This window comes from Oncorhynchus keta, chromosome 9, assembly GCF_023373465.1.
Source record: "Oncorhynchus keta strain PuntledgeMale-10-30-2019 chromosome 9, Oket_V2, whole genome shotgun sequence".
Lineage (NCBI taxonomy): Eukaryota > Metazoa > Chordata > Actinopteri > Salmoniformes > Salmonidae > Oncorhynchus > Oncorhynchus keta.
The window spans coordinates 17,541,613-17,564,112 of NC_068429.1; the positions used below are offsets into that span (position 1 = coordinate 17,541,613).

General features: G+C 45.7%; 1 protein-coding gene across 1 annotated transcript in view; it reads right to left on the minus strand.

Moving 5' to 3' along the window:
- The window catches only part of garnl3 (GTPase activating Rap/RanGAP domain like 3), a 243,644-nt gene that overhangs the window by 92,049 nt on the left and 129,095 nt on the right, over positions 1-22,500 (minus strand). Inside the window, exons 8-15 of the mRNA XM_052525397.1 lie at positions 20,359-20,385; positions 20,081-20,156; positions 19,891-19,989; positions 19,424-19,527; positions 17,749-17,857; positions 14,027-14,072; positions 13,768-13,874; positions 3,171-3,286 (exon numbers count right to left, since the gene is read on the minus strand). Coding sequence (XP_052381357.1) covers positions 3,171-3,286; positions 13,768-13,874; positions 14,027-14,072; positions 17,749-17,857; positions 19,424-19,527; positions 19,891-19,989; positions 20,081-20,156; positions 20,359-20,385 — 684 coding nt within the window. The remainder of the gene's footprint in view (positions 1-3,170; positions 3,287-13,767; positions 13,875-14,026; positions 14,073-17,748; positions 17,858-19,423; positions 19,528-19,890; positions 19,990-20,080; positions 20,157-20,358; positions 20,386-22,500) is intronic.

Consider the following 22,500-nt stretch of genomic DNA (forward strand, 5'->3'; position numbering starts at 1 on the left):
GTTAGGTAGGGTGTGACGGGGCTGTACCAGGCTGGGTTAGGTAAGGTGTGACAGAGCTGTACCAGGCTGGGTTAGGTAGGGTGTGACAGAGCTGTACCAGGCTGGGTTAGGTAGGGTGTGACGGGGCTGTACCAGGCTGGGTTAGGTAGGGTGTGACGGGGCTGTACCAGGCTGGGTTAGGTAAGGTGTGACGGGGCTGTACCAGGCTGGGTTAGGTAGGGTGTGACGGGGCTGTACCAGGCTGGGTTAGGTAGGGTGTGACGGGGCTGTACCAGGCTGGGTTAGGTAAGGTGTGACGGGGCTGTACCAGGCTGGGTTAGGTAGGGTGTGACGGTGCTGTACCAGGCTGGGTTAGGTAGGGTGTGACGGGGCTGTACCAGGCTGGGTTAGGTAAGGTGTGACGGGGCTGTACCAGGCTGGGTTAGGTAGGGTGTGACGGTGCTGTACCAGGCTGGGTTAGGTAGGGTGTGACGGGGCTGTACCAGGCTGGGTTAGGTAGGGTGTGACAGGGCTGTACCAGGCTGGGTTAGGTAGGGTGTGACAGAGCTGTACCAGGCTGGGTTAGGTAGGGTGTGACAGAGCTGTACCAGGCTGGGTGAGGTAGGGTGTGACAGGGCTGTACCAGGCTGGGTTAGGTAGGGTGTGACAGGGCTGTACCAGGCTGGGTTAGGTAGGGTGTGACAGAGCTGTACCAGGCTGGGTTAGGTAGGGTGTGACAGAGCTGTACCAGGCTGGGTTAGGTAGGGTGTGACAGGGCTGTACCAGGCTGGGTTAGGTAGGGTGTGACAGAGCTGTACCAGGCTGGGTTAGGTAGGGTGTGACAGAGCTGTACCAGGCTGGGTTAGGTAGGGTGTGACAGAGCTGTACCAGGCTGGGTTAGGTAGGGTGTGACAGGGCTGTACCAGGCTGGGTTAGGTAGGGTGTGACAGGGCTGTACCAGGCTGGGTTAGGTAGGGTGTGACAGAGCTGTACCAGGCTGGGTTAGGTAGGGTGTGACAGAGCTGTACCAGGCTGGGTTAGGTAGGGTGTGACAGAGCTGTACCAGGCTGGGTTAGGTAGGGTGTGACGGAGCTGTACCAGGCTGGGTTAGGTAGGGTGTGACGGGGCTGTACCAGGCTGGGTTAGGTAGGGTGTGACGGGGCTGTACCAGGCTGGGTTAGGTAAGGTGTGACGGGGCTGTACCAGGCTGGGTTAGGTAGGGTGTGACGGGGCTGTACCAGGCTGGGTTAGGTAGGGTGTGACGGGGCTGTACCAGGCTGGGTTAGGTAAGGTGTGACGGGGCTGTACCAGGCTGGGTTAGGTAGGGTGTGACAGGGCTGTACCAGGCTGGGTTAGGTAGGGTGTGACAGGGCTGTACCAGGCTGGGTTAGGTAGGGTGTGACAGAGCTGTACCAGGCTGGGTTAGGTAGGGTGTGACAGAGCTGTACCAGGCTGGGTTAGGTAGGGTGTGACAGGGCTGTACCAGGCTGGGTTAGGTAGGGTGTGACAGGGCTGTACCAGGCTGGGTTAGGTAGGGTGTGACAGAGCTGTACCAGGCTGGGTTAGGTAGGGTGTGACAGAGCTGTACCAGGCTGGGTTAGGTAGGGTGTGACAGGGCTGTACCAGGCTGGGTTAGGTAGGGTGTGACAGGGCTGTACCAGGCTGGGTTAGGTAGGGTGTGACAGAGCTGTACCAGGCTGGGTTAGGTAGGGTGTGACAGGGCTGTACCAGGCTGGGTTAGGTAGGGTGTGACGGGGCTGTACCAGGCTGGGTTAGGTAGGGTGTGACAGAGCTGTACCAGGCTGGGTTAGGTAGGGTGTGACGGGGCTGTACCAGGCTGGGTTAGGTAGGGTGTGACAGGGCTGTACCAGGCTGGGTTAGGTAGGGTGTGACAGAGCTGTACCAGGCTGGGTTAGGTAGGGTGTGACAGGGCTGTACCAGGCTGGGTTAGGTAGGGTGTGACAGAGCTGTACCAGGCTGGGTTAGGTAGGGTGTGACAGAGCTGTACCAGGCTGGGTTAGGTAGGGTGTGACGGGGCTGTACCAGGCTGGGTTAGGTAGGGTGTGACAGGGCTGTACCAGGCTGGGTTAGGTAGGGTGTGACAGAGCTGTACCAGGCTGGGTTAGGTAGGGTGTGACAGAGCTGTACCAGGCTGGGTTAGGTAGGGTGTGACAGAGCTGTACCAGGCTGGGTTAGGTAGGGTGTGACAGAGCTGTACCAGGCTGGGTTAGGTAGGGTGTGACAGAGCTGTACCAGGCTGGGTTAGGTAGGGTGTGACAGGGCTGTACCAGGCTGGGTTAGGTAGGGTGTGACGGGGCTGTACCAGGCTGGGTTAGGTAGGGTGTGACAGAGCTGTACCAGGCTGGGTTAGGTAGGGTGTGACAGAGCTGTACCAGGCTGGGTTAGGTAGGGTGTGACAGGGCTGTACCAGGCTGGGTTAGGTAGGGTGTGACAGGGCTGTACCAGGCTGGGTTAGGTAGGGTGACGGGGTTGTACCAGGCTGGGTTAGGTAGGGTGTGACTGTACCAGGCTGGGTTAGGTAGGGTGTGACAGAGCTGTACCAGGCTGGGTTAGGTAGGGTGTGACAGGGCTGTACCAGGCTGGGTTAGGTAGGGTGTGACGGGGCTGTACCAGGCTGGGTTAGGTAGGGTGTGACAGGGCTGTACCAGGCTGGGTTAGGTAGGGTGTGACAGGGCTGTACCAGGCTGGGTTAGGTAGGGTGTGACATGGCTGTACCAGGCTGGGTTAGGTAGGGTGTGACGGGGCTGTACCAGGCTGGGTTAGGTAGGGTGTGACAGGGCTGTACCAGGCTGGGTTAGGTAGGGTGTGATGGGGCTGTACCAGGCTGGGTTAGGTAGGGTGTGACAGGGCTGTACCAGGCTGGGTTAGGTAGGGTGTGACGGGGCTGTACCAGGCTGGGTTAGGTAGGGTGTGACGGGCCTGTACCAGGCTGGGTTAGGTAGGGTGTGACGGGCCTGTACCAGGCTGGGTTAGGTAGGGTGTGACGGGCCTGTACCAGGCTGGGTTAGGTAGGGTGTGACGGGCCTGTACCAGGCTGGGTTAGGTAGGGTGTGACAGGGCTGTACCAGGCTGGGTTAGGTAGGGTGTGACAGGGCTGTACCAGGCTGGGTTAGGTAGGGTGTGACGGGCCTGTACCAGGCTGGGTTAGGTAGGGTGTGACGGGCCTGTACCTTGTGGAGGTCGGGGATGAGGTCTTGGTACAGGGAACGGATCAGCATGTCCAGGGTCCGTTGGCGCTTCTGGGCAAATGTGGGCGTCTCCAGGGTGGCCTTCTCTCCATTGATTACTAAAGGACAGAGGGGGGGGGTTATGGTGAGAACATACACAATCACACACTCATCCAAACTGATCACCATAAAAAGCTGAAACGCCCACGCCAGTAGAAATCCACTTTTTCGAGCTGAAAGATGATGGTCAGAGATTACCCATGATGTCGCTCAATGATGTAAGTCAATATGTCATCATTTTAGTCAAAGTAGGATATATTTGGGCTTGTGACAAAACCTAATTTCCGCCTTCTCCAAATTTGAGCCAATGACGTGTCTTTCCTATGAAATTACGTGTATATTATTTTTAGCCTACTTTTCGTTTCAGGCCTGGGTTTTATTTGAATGGTCACCCACCAAAAAGGCATTGTTAATTAGTAACACCTTCAAAGTTTACGAGTCGTGACTGAGCTGAGCAATATATATTGAACAAAAATATAAACGCAACATCTTACTAATATCAATATGATATTCATAGAAGGAAATCAGTCAATTGTAATAATTCATTAGGCCCTAAACTATGTATTTCACATGACTGGGCAGGGATGCAGTCATGGGTGGGCCTGGGAGGGCATAGGCCCACCCCTTGGTAGCCAGGCCCAGCCAATCAGAACAAGTTTTTCCCCACAAAAGGGCTTAATTACAAGACAGAAATACTCCTCAGCAACCCCTCCACAGTCTCATCAGCTGTCTGAGTGGCTGGTCTCAGACGATCCCGCAGGTGAAGAAGCTGGATGTGGAAGTCCTGGGCTGGCGTGGTTACATTAAAAAACATATATACATATTGTACTTAACTAGGGGCAAGTCAGTTAAGAACAAACTCTTATTTTTAATGACAGCTTAGGAACAGTGGGAACTGCCTGTTCAGAATGACAGGTTTGTTACTTATCAGCTCTGGGATTTGATCTTCCAACCTTTTGGTTACTAGTCCAATGCTCTAACCACTAGGCTATGCTGCCATTCCATGGTCTGCGGTTGTGAGGCTGGTTGGACGTAGTTCCAAATTCTCTAAAATTATGTTGGAGGCAGTTTATAGTAGAGAAATTAAGATTGAATTATCTGGCAACACCTCTGGTGGACATTCCTGCAGGCAGCATGCCAATTGTACGCTCCCTCAAATCTTGAGACATCTGTGGCATTGTGTTGTGTCACAAAACTGCACATTTTAGATTTGCCTTTAATTGTCCCCAGCACAAGGTGCACCTGTGAATTGATCATGCTGTTTAATCAGCTTTCAGGTGGATGGATTATCTTGCCAACGCTCACTAAAAGGAATGCAAACAAATTTGTGTAGAACATTTGAGAGAAATAAGCTTTGTGTGAGTATCCAAAATGTCTGGGATCTTTTATTTCAGCTCATGAAACATTTTGCAGTTTTATGTTTGCTCAGTAACATACACTGCTCAAAAAAATAAAGGGAACACTTTAACAACACAATGTAACTCCAAGTCAATCACACTTCTGTGAAATCAAACTGTCCACTTAGGAAGCAACACTGATTGACAATACATTTCACATGCTGTTGTGCAAATGGAATAGACAACAGGTGGAAATTATAGGCAATTAAGCAAGACACCCCCAATAAAGGAGTGGTTCTGAAGGGGGTGACCACAGCCCACTTCTCAGTTCCTATGCTTCCTGGCTGATGTTTTGGTCACTTTTGAATGCTGGCGGTGCTTTCATTCTAGTGGTAGCATGAGACGGAGTCTACAACCCACACAAGTGGCACAGGTAGTGCAGCTCATCCAGGATGGCACATCAATGCGAACTGTGGCAAGAAGGTTTGTTGTGTCTGTCAGCGTAGTGTCCAGAGCATGGAGGCGCTAACAGGAGACAGGCCAGTACATCAGGAGACGTGGAGGAGGCCGTAGGAGGGCAACAGGACCGCTACCTCCGCCTTTGTGCAAGGAAGAGCAGGAGGAGCACTGCCAGAGCCCTGCAAAATGACCTCCAGCAGGCCACAAATGTGCATGTGTCTGCTCAAACGGTCAGAAACAAACTCCATGAGGGTGGTATGAGGGCCCAACGTCCACAGGTGGGGGTTGTGCTTACAGCCCAACACCGTGCAGGACGTTTGGCATTTGCCAGAGAACACCAAGATTGGCAAATTCGCCACTGGCGCCCTGTGCTCTTCACAGATGAAAGCAGGTTCACACTGAGCACATGTGACAGACGTGACAGAGTCTGGAGACACCGTGGAGAACGTTCTGCTGCCTGCAACATCCTCCAGCATGACCGGTTTGGCGGTGGGTCAGTCATGGTGTGGGGTGGCATTTCTTTGGGGAGCCGCACAGCCCTCCATGTGCTCACCAGAGGTAGCCTGACTGCCATTAGGTACCGAGATGAGATCCTCAGACCCCTTGTGAGACCATATGCTGGTGAGGTTGGCCCTGGGTTCCTCCTAATGCAAGACAATGCTAGACCTCATGTGGCTGGAGTGTGTCAGCAGTTCCTGCAAGAGGAAGGCATCGATGCTATGGACTGGCCCACCCATTCCCCAGACCTGAATCCAATTGAGCACATCTGGGACATCCTGTCTCACTCCATCCACCAACGCCACTTTGTACCACAGACTGTCCAGGAGTTGGCGGATGCTTTATTCCAGGTCTGGGAGGAGATCCCTCAGGAGACCATCCACCACCTCATCAGGAGCATGCCCAGGCGTTGTAGGGAGGTCATACAGGCACGTGGAGGCCACACACACTACTGAGCCTCATTTAGACTTGTTTTAAGGACATTACATCAAAGTTGAATCAGCCTGTAGTGTGGTTTTCCACTTTAATTTTGAGTGTCACTCCAAATTCAGACCTCCATGGGTTGATCAATTTGATTTCCATTGATAATCTTTGTGTGATTTTGTTGTCAGCACATTCAACTATGTAAAGAAAAAAGTATTTAATGAGAATATTTCATTCATTCAGATCTAGGATGTGTTATTTTAGTCTTCCCTTTATTTTTTTGAGCAGTGTAGATCATCTTTGGCTGTAACAAAGATGATGGATAAATCAAGATATTTCACTGGTCTACTTAACGGGGTGCGTCTCCCATAGACACCATTGCAATAGCAGCTGTGTCTGCTCTACTTAAACCAATTACTTTTAATGAACGAGAAAAAAGCTGAGTTGGGTGTCTCGCTTCCTCTTCCGACTGTGCTCTTTGCTAATTTTCGACCATTCCATTGATCCTAAAAAAAATTTGGCCGCAATTTAGATAATGAATTGATATACTACATGACCCTTCAAATTAGTGGATTCTATTTTAGACACACCCGTTGCTGACTGTTGTATAAAATCAAGCACACCGCCATGCAATCTCCATAGACAAACACTGGCAGTAGAATGGCCTTACTGAAAAGCTCAGTGACTTTCAAAATGGCACTGTCACAGGATGCCACCTTTCCAACTAGTCAGTTCGTCAAATTTCTGCCCTGCTAGAGCTACCCCGGCCAACTGTAAGTGCTGTTATTGTGAAGTGGAAACGTCTAGGAGCAACAACGACTCAGCTGCGAAGTGGTAGGCCACACAAGCTCACAGAACTGGACTGACAAATTCTGAAGTGCGTAGATCGTAAAAATCGTCTGTCCTCGGTTACAACAGTCACTATTGAGTTCCAAACTGCCTCTAGAAGCAACGTCAGCACAATAACTGTTCATCAGGAGCTTCATGAAATGGGTTTCCATGGCCGAGCAGCCGTACACAAGCCTAAGATCACTGTGAGCAATGCCAAGCGTCAGCAAGAGTGGTGTAAATCGCACTGGCATTGAACTCTGGAGCAGTGGAAATGAGTTCTCTGGAGTTATGAATCACGCTTAACCGTCTGGCAGTCCGACAGACTGGGTTTGGCAGATGCCAGGAGAATATTACCTGCCCCAATGCATGGTGGAGGAGGAATAATGGTCTGGGGCTGTTTTTCATGGTTTCCGACTAGGCCCCTTAGTTCCAGTGAATGGAAATCTTAACGCTACTGCATAAAATTATATTGTAGACGATTCTGTGCTTCCAACTTTGTGGCAACAGTTTGGGGGAAGGCCCTTTCCTGTTTCACCATGACAATGCCCCCATGCACAAAGCAAGGTCCACACAGAAACGGTTTGTCGAGATTGGTGTGGAAGAACCCGACTGGCCTACACAGAGCCCTGACCTCAACCACATCGAACACCTTTGTGATGAATTGGAATGCTGACTGCAAGCCAGGCCTAATTGCCCAACATCAGCGCCTGCCCCAAGTCCCAGCAGCAATGTTCCAACATCTAGTGGAAAGCCTACCCAGTTGCTCTGTTTATCTTATATGTTTAGTCACTTTAACTATACATTCATGTACATACTACCTCAATTGGCCAGACCAATCAGTGCTCCCGCACATTGGCTAACCGGGCAATCTGCATTGAGTCCCACCACCCACCAACCCCTCTTTTACACTTCTGCTACTCTCTGTTCATCATATATGCATAGTCACTTAAACGATATCTACATGTACATACTACCTCAATAAGCCTGACTAACAGGTGTCTGTATATAGCCTTTACTACTCTTTTTTCAAATGTCTTTCTACTGTTGTTTTATTTCTTTACACACACACACACACACACACACACACACACACACACACACACACACACACACACACACACACACACACACACACACACACACACACACACACACACACACACACACACACACACACACACACACACACACCTTTTTTTGGCACCATTGGTTAGAGCCTGTAAGTAAGCATTTCACTGTAAGGTTTACACCTGTTGTATTCGGCACACGTGAGACAAATAAACCTTGATTTGATTTGAAGAGTGTAGGCTGTTATAGCAGCAAAGGGGGGACCAACTCGTTGGACACGTTGGACGAGCACGTTGGACGTTGGACGAGCACGTTGGACGTTGGACGAGCAGGTGCTCACATACTATTTGTTGTTATTCCTCTGCTCCACGTGGAAATCCACACAACATTCCCACCCCCAATTCCTGATATGTATTAGCAGCGTGAGTCATTCTTCGAGGTGGAACCTAAACAAGACTTTCCGTTCTAGGACAGGAAGTACTCTAAATAGGTGGGGCAACTCTGTGGTGGGCCTTGAAGAAAGCCTAGAACTACAACCATCCAGACTTCTAACCCCACTAGACAACTATTTTGGTCACACATATCTACTTAGAGGCCTATACAAAGGAGGGTGTCACTTTTATTCACTCTTTATGTGTGACATTATCTTAAAACATTTGTGACGTACATGTACATAGGCCTTAAAAAGGTTTTATGATAAACGTTAGATAAAGTTAAACAAATTTGTCATTGCAATGCGGTGTAGAGGTGTAACAGTAGTACTGTAAACAGAAGAGGTGTAACAGTAGTACTGTAAACAGAAGAGGTGTAACAGGAGAACTGTAAACAGAAGAGGTGTAACAGGAGAACTGTAAACAGTAGAGGTGTAACAGGAGAACTGTAAACAGTAGAGGTATAACAGGAGAATGGTAAACAGTAGAGGTGTAACAGGAGAGCTGTAAACATTAGAGGTGTAACAGTAGTACTGTAAACAGAAGAGGTGTAACAGGAGAACTGTAAACAGTAGAGGTGTAACAGTAGTACTGTAAACAGAAGAGGTGTAACAGGAGAGCTGTAAACAGTAGAAGTGTAACAGTAGTACTGTAAACAGAAGAGATGTAACAGTAGTACTGTAAACAGTAGAGGTGTAACAGGAGAACTGTAAACAGTAGAGGTGTAACAGGAGAATGGTAAACAGTAGAGCTGTAACAGGAGAGCTGTAAACATTAGAGGTGTAACAGGAGAATTGTAAACAGTAGAGGTGTAACAGTAGTACTGTAATCAGTAGAGATGTAACAGTAGGACTGTAAACAGTAGAGGTGTAACAGGAGAATTGTAAACAGTAGAGCTGTAAACAGTAGAGGTGTAACAGGAGAACTGTAAACAGTAGAGCTGTAAACATCAGAGGTGTAACAGGAGAATTGTAAACAGTAGAGCTGTAAACAGTAGAGGTGTAACAGGAGAACTGTAAACAGTAGAGGTGTAACAGGAGAATGGTAAACAGTAGAGGTGTAACAGGAGAGCTGTAAACATTAGAGGTGTAACAGTAGTACTGTAAACAGAAGAGGTGTAACAGGAGAGCTGTAAACAGTAGAGGTGTAACAGTAGTACTGTAAACAGAAGAGATGTAACAGGAGAACTGTAAACAGTAGAGGTGTAACAGGAGAACTGTAAACAGTAGAGGTGTAACAGGAGAATGGTAAACAGTAGAGCTGTAACAGGAGAGCTGTAAACATTAGAGGTGTAACAGGAGAATTGTAAACAGTAGAGGTGTAACAGTAGTACTGTAAACAGTAGAGATGTAACAGTAGGACTGTAAACAGTAGAGGTGTAACAGGAGAGCTGTAAACATCAGAGGTATAACAGGAGAATTGTAAACAGTAGAGCTGTAAACAGTAGAGGTGTAACAGAAGAACTGTAAACAGTAGAGGTGTAACAGGAGAATTGTAAACAGTAGAGCTGTAAACATCAGAAGTGTAACAGGAGAACTGTAAACAGTAGAGATGTAACAGTAGGACTGTAAACAGTAGAGATGTAACAGTAGGACTGTAAACAGTAGAGGTGTAACAGGAGAACTGTAAACATTAGAGGTGTAACAGGAGAATTGTAAACAGTAGAGCTGTAAACAGAAGAGGTGTAACAGGAGAATTGTAAACAGTAGAGGTGTAACAGTAGTACTGTAAACAGTAGAGGTGTAACAGTAGTACTGTAAACAGTAGAGATGTAACAGTAGGACTGTAAACAGTAGAGGTGTAACAGGAGAGCTGTAAACATTAGAGATGTAACAGGATAATTGTAAACAGTAGAGCTGTAAACAGTAGAGGTGTAACAGGAGAACTGTAAACATTAGAGGTGTAACAGGAGAATTGTAAACAGTAGAGCTGTAAACAGTAGAGGTGTAACAGGAGAATTGTAAACAGTAGAGGTGTAACAGCAGTACTGTAAACAGTAGAGGTGTAACAGTAGTACTGTAAACAGTAGAGATGTAACAGTAGGACTGTAAACAGTAGAGGTGTAACAGGAGAGCTGTAAACATTAGAGATGTAACAGGATAATTGTAAACAGTAGAGCTGTAAACAGTAGAGGTGTAACAGGAGAACTGTAAACAGTAGAGGTGTAACAGGAGAATGGTAAACAGTAGAGCTGTAACAGGAGAGCTGTAAACATTAGAGGTGTAACAGGAGAATTGTAAACAGTAGAGGTGTAACAGTAGTACTGTAATCAGTAGAGATGTAACAGTAGGACTGTAAACAGTAGAGGTGTAACAGGAGAATTGTAAACAGTAGAGCTGTAAACAGTAGAGGTGTAACAGGAGAACTGTAAACAGTAGAGCTGTAAACATCAGAGGTGTAACAGGAGAATTGTAAACAGTAGAGCTGTAAACAGTAGAGGTGTAACAGGAGAACTGTAAACAGTAGAGGTGTAACAGGAGAATGGTAAACAGTAGAGGTGTAACAGGAGAGCTGTAGACATTAGAGGTGTAACAGTAGTACTGTAAACAGAAGAGTTGTAACAGGAGAGCTGTAAACAGTAGAGGTGTAACAGTAGTACTGTAAACAGAAGAGATGTAACAGGAGAACTGTAAACAGTAGAGGTGTAACAGGAGAACTGTAAACAGTAGAGGTGTAACAGGAGAATGGTAAACAGTAGAGCTGTAACAGGAGAGCTGTAAACATTAGAGGTGTAACAGGAGAATTGTAAACAGTAGAGGTGTAACAGTAGTACTGTAAACAGTAGAGATGTAACAGTAGGACTGTAAACAGTAGAGGTGTAACAGGAGAGCTGTAAACATCAGAGGTATAACAGGAGAATTGTAAACAGTAGAGCTGTAAACAGTAGAGGTGTAACAGAAGAACTGTAAACAGTAGAGGTGTAACAGGAGAATTGTAAACAGTAGAGCTGTAAACATCAGAAGTGTAACAGGAGAACTGTAAACAGTAGAGATGTAACAGTAGGACTGTAAACAGTAGAGGTGTAACAGGAGAACTGTAAACATTAGAGGTGTAACAGGAGAATTGTAAACAGTAGAGCTGTAAACAGTAGAGGTGTAACAGGAGAATTGTAAACAGTAGAGGTGTAACAGCAGTACTGTAAACAGTAGAGGTGTAACAGTAGTACTGTAAACAGTAGAGATGTAACAGTAGGACTGTAAACAGTAGAGGTGTAACAGGAGAGCTGTAAACATTAGAGATGTAACAGGATAATTGTAAACAGTAGAGCTGTAAACAGTAGAGGTGTAACAGGAGAACTGTAAACATTAGAGGTGTAACAGGAGAATTGTAAACAGTAGAGCTGTAAACAGTAGAGGTGTAACAGGAGAATTGTAAACAGTAGAGGTGTAACAGCAGTACTGTAAACAGTAGAGGTGTAACAGTAGTACTGTAAACAGTAGAGATGTAACAGTAGGACTGTAAACAGTAGAGGTGTAACAGGAGAGCTGTAAACATTAGAGATGTAACAGGATAATTGTAAACAGTAGAGCTGTAAACAGTAGAGGTGTAACAGGAGAACTGTAAACAGTAGAGGTGTAACAGTAGTACTGTAAACAGTAGAGGTGTAACAGTAGGACTGTAAACAGTAGAGGTGTAACAGTAGGACTGTAAACAGTAGAGCTGTAACAGGAGAAGGGTAAACAGTAGGACTGTAAACAGTAGAGGTGTAACAGGAGAATTGTAAACAGTAGAGGTGTAACAGTAGTACTGAAAACAGTAGAGATGTAACAGTAGGACTGAAAACAGTAGAGATGTAACAGGAGAACTGTAAACAGTAGAGATGTAACAGTAGGACTGAAAACAGTAGAGGTGTAACAGGAGAGCTGTAAACAGTAGAGGTGTAACAGGAGAACTGTAAACAGTAGAGGTGTAACAGGAGAACTGTAAACAGTAGAGGTGTAACAGTAGGACTGAAAACAGTAGAGGTGTAACAGGAGAACTGTAAACAGTAGAGGTGTAACAGTAGTACTGTAAACAGTAGAGATGTAACAGTAGGACTGTAAACAGTAAAGGTGTAACAGGAGAGCTGTAAACATTAGAGATGTAACAGGAGAATTGTAAACAGTAGAGCTGTAAACAGTAGAGGTGTAACAGGAGAATTGTAAACAGTAGAGGTGTAACAGTAGTACTGTAAACATTAGAGGTGTAACAGGAGAATTGTAAACAGTAGAGCTGTAAACAGTAGAGGTCTAACAGAAGAATTGTAAACAGTAGAGGTGTAACAGTAGTACTGTAAACAGTAGAGGTGTAACAGTAGTACTGTATACAGTAGAGATGTAACAGTAGGACTGTAAACAGTAAAGGTGTAACAGGAGAGCTGTAAACATTAGAGGTGTAACAGGAGAATTGTAAACAGTAGAGCTGTAAACAGTAGAGGTGTAACAGGAGAACTGTAAACAGTAGAGGTGTAACAGGAGAACTGTAAACAGTAGAGGTGTAACAGTAGTACTGTAAACAGTAGAGATGTAACAGTAGGACTGTAAACAGTAAAGGTGTAACAGGAGAGCTGTAAACATTAGAGGTGTAACAGGAGAATTGTAAACAGTAGAGCTGTAAACAGTAGAGGTGTAACAGGAGAATTGTAAACAGTAGAGGTGTAACAGTAGTACTGTAAACAGTAGAGGTGTAACAGGAGAACTGTAAACAGTAGAGGTGTAACAGTAGTACTGTAAACAGTAGAGATGTAACAGTAGGACTGTAAACAGTAGAGGTGTAACAGGAGAGCTGTAAACATTCGAGGTGTAACAGGAGAATTGTAAACAGTAGAGCTGTAAACAGTAGAGGTGTAACAGTAGGACTGTAAACAGTAGAGGTGTAACAGGAGAACTGTAAACAGTAGAGGTGTAACAGGAGAACTGTAAACAGTAGAGCTGTAAACAGTAGAGCTGTAAACAGTAGAGGTGTAACAGGAGAATTGTAAACAGTAGAGGTGTAACAGTAGTACTGTAAACAGTGGAGGTGTAAAGTAGGACTGTAAACAGTAGAGGTGTAACAGTAGGACTGTAAACAGTAGAGGTGTAAAGTAGGACTGTAAACAGTAGAGATGTAACAGTAGGACTGTAAACAGTAGAGGTGTAAAGTAGGACTGTAAACAGTAGAGGTGTAACAGGAGAACTGTAAACAGAAGAGGTGTAACAGTAGGACTGTAAACAGTAGAGGTGTAAAGTAGGACTGTAAACAGTAGAGGTGTAACAGGAGAACTGTAAACAGTAGAGGTGTAACAGTAGGACTGTAAACAGTAGAGGTGTAAAGTAGGACTGTAAACAGTAGAGGTGTAACAGGAGAACTGTAAACAGTAGAGGTGTAACAGTAGGACTGTAAACTATAGAGGTGTAAAGTAGGACTGTAAACAGTAGAGGTGTAACAGGAGAACTGTAAACAGAAGAGGTCTAAACCTTAGAGGTGTAAACAGTAGAGGTGTAAACAGTTTGGAGATTAAGTCCATGGTCTTACGTTTGACTAACACAAAGTCCCTGAATTCTTGGTGGTCTGTAAACACAGGTGGTGAGGGGAGGGGAGGTCCGAACAGTGGTACACTTTCCTCAGAGAAAATCTTCAACCTAGAACACACAAAATCCTGTTATTGTTTTTCACACATACACACTCACAGGAACACACAGAGGCCATGAGTCAATACAATACCATAGAATACATGAACACTGAATAAAATACACTGAATAAAATACATAACTGAAACTAAACCCCCTCATACCTGTAACTGTCGTTCTGACTGTTGTATCTAACTAATGCAAAAATATCTGGCAGTAAAATGAAGGAAGTAACATGAACTCCCAACACTCAATACATGATTCCAAGTGGCGACCCGTCATCAAGGGCAGGTGTATATACAGTACCAGTCATAAGTTGGGACACACCTACTCATTCAAGGGTTTTTCTTTATTTTTTACTATTTTCTGCATTTATAGAATAATAGTGATAACATCAAAACTATGAAATAACACACATGGGATCATGTAGTAACCAACAAAGTGTTAAACAATCTAAATATATTTTATATTTGAGATTATTCAAAGTAGCCACCCTTTGCCTCGATGAAAGCGTTGCACACTCTTGGCATTCTCTCAACCAGCTTAATGCATTTAAATTAACAGGTGTGCCTTGCTAAAAGTTCATTTGTAGAATTTTGTTCCTTCTTGATACATTTGAGCCAACCCGTTATGTTGTGACATGGTAGGGGTGGTATACAGAAGATGGCCCTATTTGGTAAAAGACCAAGTCCATATTATGGCAAGAACAGCTCAAATAATCAAAGAGAAACAACAGTCCATTATTACTTTAAGCCCTCTATGGGGCGGCAGGGTAGCCTAGTGGTTAGAGAGTTGGACTAGTAACCGAAAGGTTACAGAGTTACCTCTGCTGTAGAGGATAAGTTCATTAGAGTTACCAGCCTCAGAAATTGCAGCACAAACAAATGCTTCACATAGTTCAAGTAACAGACACATCTCAACTGTTCAGAGGAGACTGTGTGAATCAGGCCTTCATGGTTGAATTGCTGCAAAGAAACCACTACTAAAGGACACCCATAAGAAGAAGAGACTTGCTTGGGCCAAGAAACACGAGCAGTGGACATTAGACTGGTGGAAGTCTGTCCTTTGGTCTGATGAGTCCAAATTTGAGATTTTTGGTTCCAACCGCCGTCTCTTTGTGAGACGCAGAGTAGGTGAACGGATGATCTCCACATGTGTGGTTCTCCATGAAGCATGGAGGAGGTGAGATGTTATGGGGGTGCTTTTCTGGTGACACTGGGTTTAAGGGTTTATTTTCCATGCTTAAAATGATAAACATTCACATGCAACACCAAGGGCCAGAAAAGTCTGAAGCTTCGACCTGAAGATCGCTGACGTCATTACTCAACCTTCCCAGTTGTCTTGAAAGCACCATAAATTCAGAGAATGCCAGACTTTGATGACAAAGTTTGATGAGAGACACAAGGACCGTCCTGTCACCTTCCTGTTCAAGTGGGCACAGCATAACAAGGTGAGTTCAAAAATGTTGTGTATGCTGCTGCATAAATGATGAAATATGCCAGGGAGATATGTATACTGTTGCTAAGAGAGTAATACTAAGTGTATGTTGTGTAGTAATATGCCAGGGAGATATGTATACTGTTGCTAAGAGAGTAATACTAAGTGTATGTTGTGTAGTAATATGTCAGGGAGATATGTATACTGTAGATAAGTAATATTAAGTGTATGTTGTGTAGTAATATGTTAGTAGCTCATGTGATTCACCCTGATATTTTGGTCCCTTTCCCCTCATAACTTAGCCTACTGTTCTGACTTGGTGGTGCCTATAGCCTGTTTTAGAGAAATGTCATCATATAATATTGTAAGAGCTTTCATTGTCTGCTTATATGCCCCCTGTATTTATCCTACAGTTCTGACTTGGTGTACAGGGAGAATACTGCAAGAATGACCAATGTTCTGAATTCTGTCGCTGTACATTTCAAAAGTGCTGAACAAATAGATATATTGGCTACGTCCCTCTTAACTCGCTCATTAATGTCTTAATCAAAATGACAGATTGCCTGTTATCCGCTCATCGTTCCCTTATGCCATAGTTTGTACATCTCAATTGGCAGTTGTTTAAGCAAGTCAGCCATATCAGCAAGGTTTTTAAAAAGGCAGTAAACGAGACTGAAATAATTGTTTTGCTGCCAGACAAGGCTCTGCTGATAGGCAGGTGTAGCTGTGGTAAGGATTCACTCCATGGTGCTGAAAATAAAGCTCTGCTGTGTTGTGTGTTGTCGATTTGCTGGCTTGCATCTAAAAAAAATGTGGGAGTTTGGCTCACCAAGATTTACATGCTAAAAGCACAACTGAGGATTCAAAGAGATCTTCTGTTGAATCTGACAATTAATCTTAATGGTTGTACAGTCGTCTCAAATAAAACTGTGAAGGACCTCGGCATTACTCTGGACACTGATCTCTCTTTTGAAGAACATATCAAGACTGTTTCAAGGACAGCTTTTTTCCATCTACGTAACATTGGAAAAATCAGAAACTTTCTGTCCAAAAATTATGCAGAAAAATTAATCCATGCTTTTGTCACTTCTAGATTAGACTACTGCAATGCTCTACTTTCCGGCTACCCGGATAAAGCACTAAATAAACTTCAGTTAGTGCTAAATACGGCTGCTAGAATCCTGACTAGAACCAACATTTTTGATCATATTACTCCAGTGCTAGCCTCCCTACACTGGCTTCCTGTTAAGTCAAGGGCTGATTACAAGGTTTTACTGCTAACCTACAAAGCATTACATGGGCTTGCTCCTACCTATCTCTCTGATTTGGTCCTGCCTTACATACCTACACGTACGCTACGGTCACAAGACGCAAGCCCCCTAATTGTCCCTAGAATTTCTAAGCAAACAGCTGGAGGCAGGGCTTTCTCCTATAGAGCGCCATTTTTATGGAACGGTCTGCCTACCCATGTAAGAGACGCAAACTCGGTCTCAACCTTTAAGTCTTTACTGAAGACTCATCTCTTCAGTGGGTCATATGATTGAGTGTAGTCTGGCCCAGGAGTGTGAAGGTGAACGGAAAGGCTCTGGAGCAATGAACCGCCCTTGCTGTCTCTGCCTGGCCGGTTCCCCTCTTTCCACTGGGATTCTCTGCCTCTAACCCTATTACAGGGGCTGAGTCACAGGCTTACTAGGGCTCTTTCATACCGTCCCTAGGAGGGGTGCGTCACTTGAGTAGGTTGAGTCACTGATGTGATCTTCCTGTCTGGGTTGGCGCCCCCCCTTGGGTTGTGCCGTGGCGGAGGACTTTGTGGGCTATAATCGGCCTTGTCTCAGGATGGTAAGTTGGTGGTTGAAGATATCCCTCTAGTGGTGTGGGGGCTGTGCTTTGGCAAAGTGGGTGGGGTTATATCCTTCCTGTTTGGCCCTGTCCCAGGGTGTCCTCGGATGGAGCCACAGTGTCTCCTGACCCCTCCTGTCTCAGCCTCCAGTATTTATGGTGCAGTAGTTTATGTCTTGGGGAGCTAGGGTCAGGCACAGCCAGAAGAGGACTGGCCACCCCACATAGCCTGGTTCCTCTCTAGGTTTCTTCCTAGGTTTTGGCCTTTCCAGGGAGTTTTTCCTAGCCACCGTGCTTCTACACCTGCATTGCTTGCTGTTTGGGGTTTTAGGCTGGGTTTCTGTACAGCACTTTGAGATATCAGCTGATGTACGAAGGGCTATATAAATACATTTCATTAGATTTGATTATTTAACAGGTTGCGCCTGCAAAAAGTAGATCTGGTCACAACTTTTCATGCATGCAGATGGTAAAAGAAATCGCTATGTTGTTTATTTTCGCCTTGCTTATTGACACTGGCAGGGGGTACAGGCGATAATGTCCATGGTATTGTGAACGTCAGGGATGACCATTTCCTGGTTGTGCTTGATTGGCCATAAAGGAAGGATACGTGTGAAATGGGATCGGATCATGGAGGGTTTAAATGACGGAGACGCGTCCTCTCCCTCTTGGAACACTATGGTGACGATGTCATTCCCAATGTGTCTTTTCCTCTCTACCTGAAGAGAGAGAGAGAGAGAAGAAAATGAGATACGTCATACAATAAATAAGTGTTGAATGACATCTTATTGAGTCAGACCACACACACACACACACACACACACACACACACACACACACACACACACACACACACACACACACACACACACACACACACACACACACACACACACACACACACACACACACACACACACACACACACACACACACACACACACACACACACACACACACACACACACACACACACACACACACACACACACACACACACACACACACACACACACACACACACACACACACACACACACACACACACCAAACAGTAGCAAGTGGTAGCATTGTCTGACACGGAGAGGCTTTTAGGTACAAAGGTACAAATGTTTTAGTGTAGAATGTCAATACTTTGTTTCTTGTTTTTCAATAGAGGTATCTTGTCTGACTCGTTTATGTGTGTGTGTGTACGCCTTTGTGTTTGTTTGCATGCATCTGTGTGTATGTGTTTTTTCCTCTAGAGTAAGTGAATGGAGATTGAAAGACCAAGGACAAGAGAGTACTTCCTATTTCCTCTGCATCTCAACAACTCTGACCGTGAACAGATAAAAGACTAACTGAACATCATTCTGTATGCTAGATAGGAAGAGTAACTGGAGACTAGCAATCTGATACAGAAGAGAGAGAGAGGGAGAGAGAGAGAGAGAGAGAGAGAGAGAGAGAGAGAGAGAGAGAGAGAGAGAGAGAGAGAGAGAGAGAGAGAGAGAGAGAGGGAGAGAGAGAGAGAGAGAGAGGGAGAGAGAGAGAGAGAGAGAGAGAGAGAGAGAGAGAGAGAGAGAGAGAGAGAGAGAGAGAGAGAGAGAGAGAGAGAGAGGACTGACCCAGAGGGAGGATGGTTATATATAGCTCTGTAGCTCTGGAGGACTGACCCAGAGGGAGGATGGTTATATATAGCTCTGTAGCTCTGGAGGACTGACCCAGAGGGAGGAAGGTTATATATAGCTCTGGAGCTCTGGAGGACTGACCCAGAGGGAGGGATGGTTATATATGGCTCTGTAACTCTGGAGGACTGACCCAGAGGGAGGGATGGTTATATATATAACTCTGTAACTCTGGAGGACTGACCCAGAGGGAGGGATGGTTATATATAGCTCTGGAGCTCTGGAGGACTGACCCAGAGGGAGGGATGGATATATATAGCTCTGGAGCTCTGGAGGACTGACCCAGAGGGAGGGATGGATATATATAGCTCTGGAGCTCTGGAGGACTGACCCAGAGGGAGGGATGGTTATATATAACTCTGGAGCTCTGGAGGACTGACCCAGAGGGAGGGATGGTTTTATATAGCTCTGGAGCTCTGGAGGACTGACCCAGAGGGAGGGATGGTTTTATATAGCTCTGGAGCTCTGGAGGACTGACCCAGAGGGAGGGATGGCTCTATATAGCTCTGCAGCTCTGGAGGACTGACGCCATGTAAAGACAAAACAGGCACACACACACATACACACACACACATACACACACACACATACACACACACACACTCATGAATGCACCCACACCTGCTGCTTGTTCTCCTTGGAGTAGGGTAGCATGGTGGAGACATGGAACATCAGCTCATGGCCCTGGTACACTGTGTAGATGGAGTTCATTCCTGTAGTGTCATCTGGAGAGAGAGAGTGAGAGAGATAGAGAGGGGGAGGGGGTGAAGCGAGAGGGGGGAGGGAGAGGAGGGTTGAGAAGGATAGTAGAGCAGTGGGAGCAGAAGATGAAGGAGGAGAGGGAAGAGTGTTAGAGAAAGAGTCATCTTAAAAGAGGGAATGTGAATGAAAGACATCTCCATGGTCTGTTGAAATGGAAAAACAATCATTAATAGCAGAACCCATGGTGTGTTTGTGTGTGTGTGTGTGTGTGTGTGTGTGTGTGTGTGTGTGTGTGTGTGTGTGTGTGTGTGTGTGTGTGTGTGTGTGTGTGTGTGTGTGTGTGTGTGTGTGTGTGTGTGTGTGTGTGTGTGTGTGTGGTATCTTACTCTTGGTATCCAGCCCACCACGGTAGCCTGCCCAGCCCTGCAGGGAGATGGTGTCACCCAGGAGGTTAAGGAACTTATCGAAGCTCTGGCTCCCAGTCTCTGAAGGAACAGATGAGAGAGCAGGGGTCAAACTACAGCTCATACGACATACATACTTCAATACCTATTACTCACAATAATAGTGACTTACCGTTGCTAAACATCTCGTCGTCTGTGAGCTGTCCATCTTTGGCATACAGGACACCGAATTTGAAGTTGACAGAACCCTGACAAATGATAAGACAGATATATTGTACATCTAAAGGGCCACTATCCCCTAGTGTTAAATTATAACTTAACTTCTATAATTAGCCAAAACCAGAAAAACAACCCTGGTAGAAAAGGAGAAGGAAATCTCAAGTAAGACCATACTCAATATCTATAATATCCACTTCAATTATATTTATAACAGAATAAATAAATGAATACCTCTTGCTCCTCCAACACCAGTAGGTCCTATGAAGAGAAAACACACCACAGTTATCATCAGTTGACCCTCCAATGACTCCGATAACTCCCAATGTCCAATGACTCCCAATCTGTAATGACTCCCAGATCTGTTACAGTATAGGCCTGATACCATAGAAATAGAGTTAGAACATGACTGTTATATACAGATGTAGGCTCTTAATTTGACCTGTATTATCACAACAAAATAATCCTGCAGAAACAGGACTTGAAATTTTAGCCCATCATTTTGCTTGATCCGTTTTTACGACGGAAAAGCCAGAGACAGCGAGACACCTCGATGAGACCGTGCTGCCTGCCTGGCTGCCCCCGACGTTCTCTCCCTGCTTGACCACCTCCTTTAGATGACCACTCAAGCCATGAACTTTCTAATGGCTGTCCATCTCATGATGTTGTGAGGTTTTTTTTCTTTTAAATTGCATGTTGCTCCATTGCGCTTTGAGATGATTTTGTAATGAATAGCACTATAAAAGTTGAAGAAATTGTTATTGTTATTGCTCACAAGGCTCATCTGCATTTCTAGACCTGCTTCCACCAGATGGCGGTATTATTCCTTATACCGTCTGTCATCTGTCACTGTCATCTGTCATCGGTCACTGTCATCTGTCACTGTCGTCTAGCATCTGTCATCTGTCACTGCCGTTTGTCATTGTCATCTGTCACTGTCATCTGTCACTGTCATCTGTCACGGTCATCTGTCACGGTCATCTGTCATCTGTCACTGTAACTGTCATCTGTCACTGGCGTCCTGCACAGCCGGTAATAGACTTGTGTTCCCCGGTGACGGGTTCATACATAAAACATCCTCCATTCAGGCTGCACAGACGTTGGATTCCTCTTTAACTTGATTGAATGGCCTGTTGGTGGAAAGAAACAGGCAAAATACACCTACTGTCTTAATAAAACATTATTTTCCACCACCATGCTAGAGTGGCTAATGCTACTTCCTGATGTTGTCCACCGCGTTCAGCCAGGGTTAAACAACAGACTCATGAGGTGGGCACCATCTGTAAGTTTTCAGCCAGGGTTAAACAACAGACTCATGAGGTGGGCACCATCTGTAAGTTTTCAGCCAGGGATAAACAACAGACTCATGAGGTGGGCACCATCTGTAAGTTTTCAGCCAGGGATAAACAACAGACTCATGAGGTGGGCACCATCTGTAAGTTTTCAGCCAGGGTTAAACAACAGACTCATGAGGTGGGCACCATCTGTAAGTTTTCAGCCAGGGATAAACAACAGACTCATGAGGTGGGCACCATCTGTAAGTTTTCAGCCAGGGTTAAACAACAGACTCATGAGGTGGGCACCATCTGTAAGTTTTCAGCCAGGGATAAACAACAGACTCATGAGGTGGGCACCATCTGTAAGTTTTCAGCCAGGGATAAACAACAGACTCATGAGGTGGGCACCAAGTGTAAGTTTTCAGCCAGGGATAAACAACAGACTCATGAGGTGGGCACCATCTGTAAGTTTTCAGCCAGGGATAAACAACAGACTCATGAGGTGGGCACCATCTGTAAGTTTTCAGCCAGGGATAAACAACAGACTCATGAGGTGGGCACCATCTGTAAGTTTTCAGCCAGGGATAAACAACAGACTCATGAGGTGGGCACCATCTGTAAGTTTTCAGCCAGGGATAAACAACAGACTCATGAGGTGGGCACCATCTGTAAGTTTTCAGCCAGGGATAAACAACAGACTCATGAGGTGGGCACCATCTGTAAGTTTTCAGCCAGGGATAAACAACAGACTCATGAGGTGGGCACCATCTGTAAGTTTTCAGCCAGGGTTAAACAACAGACTCATGAGGTGGGCACCATCTGTAAGTTTTCAGCCAGGGATAAACAACAGACTCATGAGGTGGGCACCATCTGTAAGTTTTCAGCCAGGGTTAAACAACAGACTCATGAGGTGGGCACCATCTGTAAGTTTTCAGCCAGGGATAAACAACAGACTCATGAGGTGGGCACCATCTGTAAGTTTTCAGCCAGGGATAAACAACAGACTCATGAGGTGGGCACCATCTGTAAGTTTTCAGCCAGGGATAAACAACAGACTCATGAGGTGGGCACCATCTGTAAGTTTTCAGCCAGGGATAAA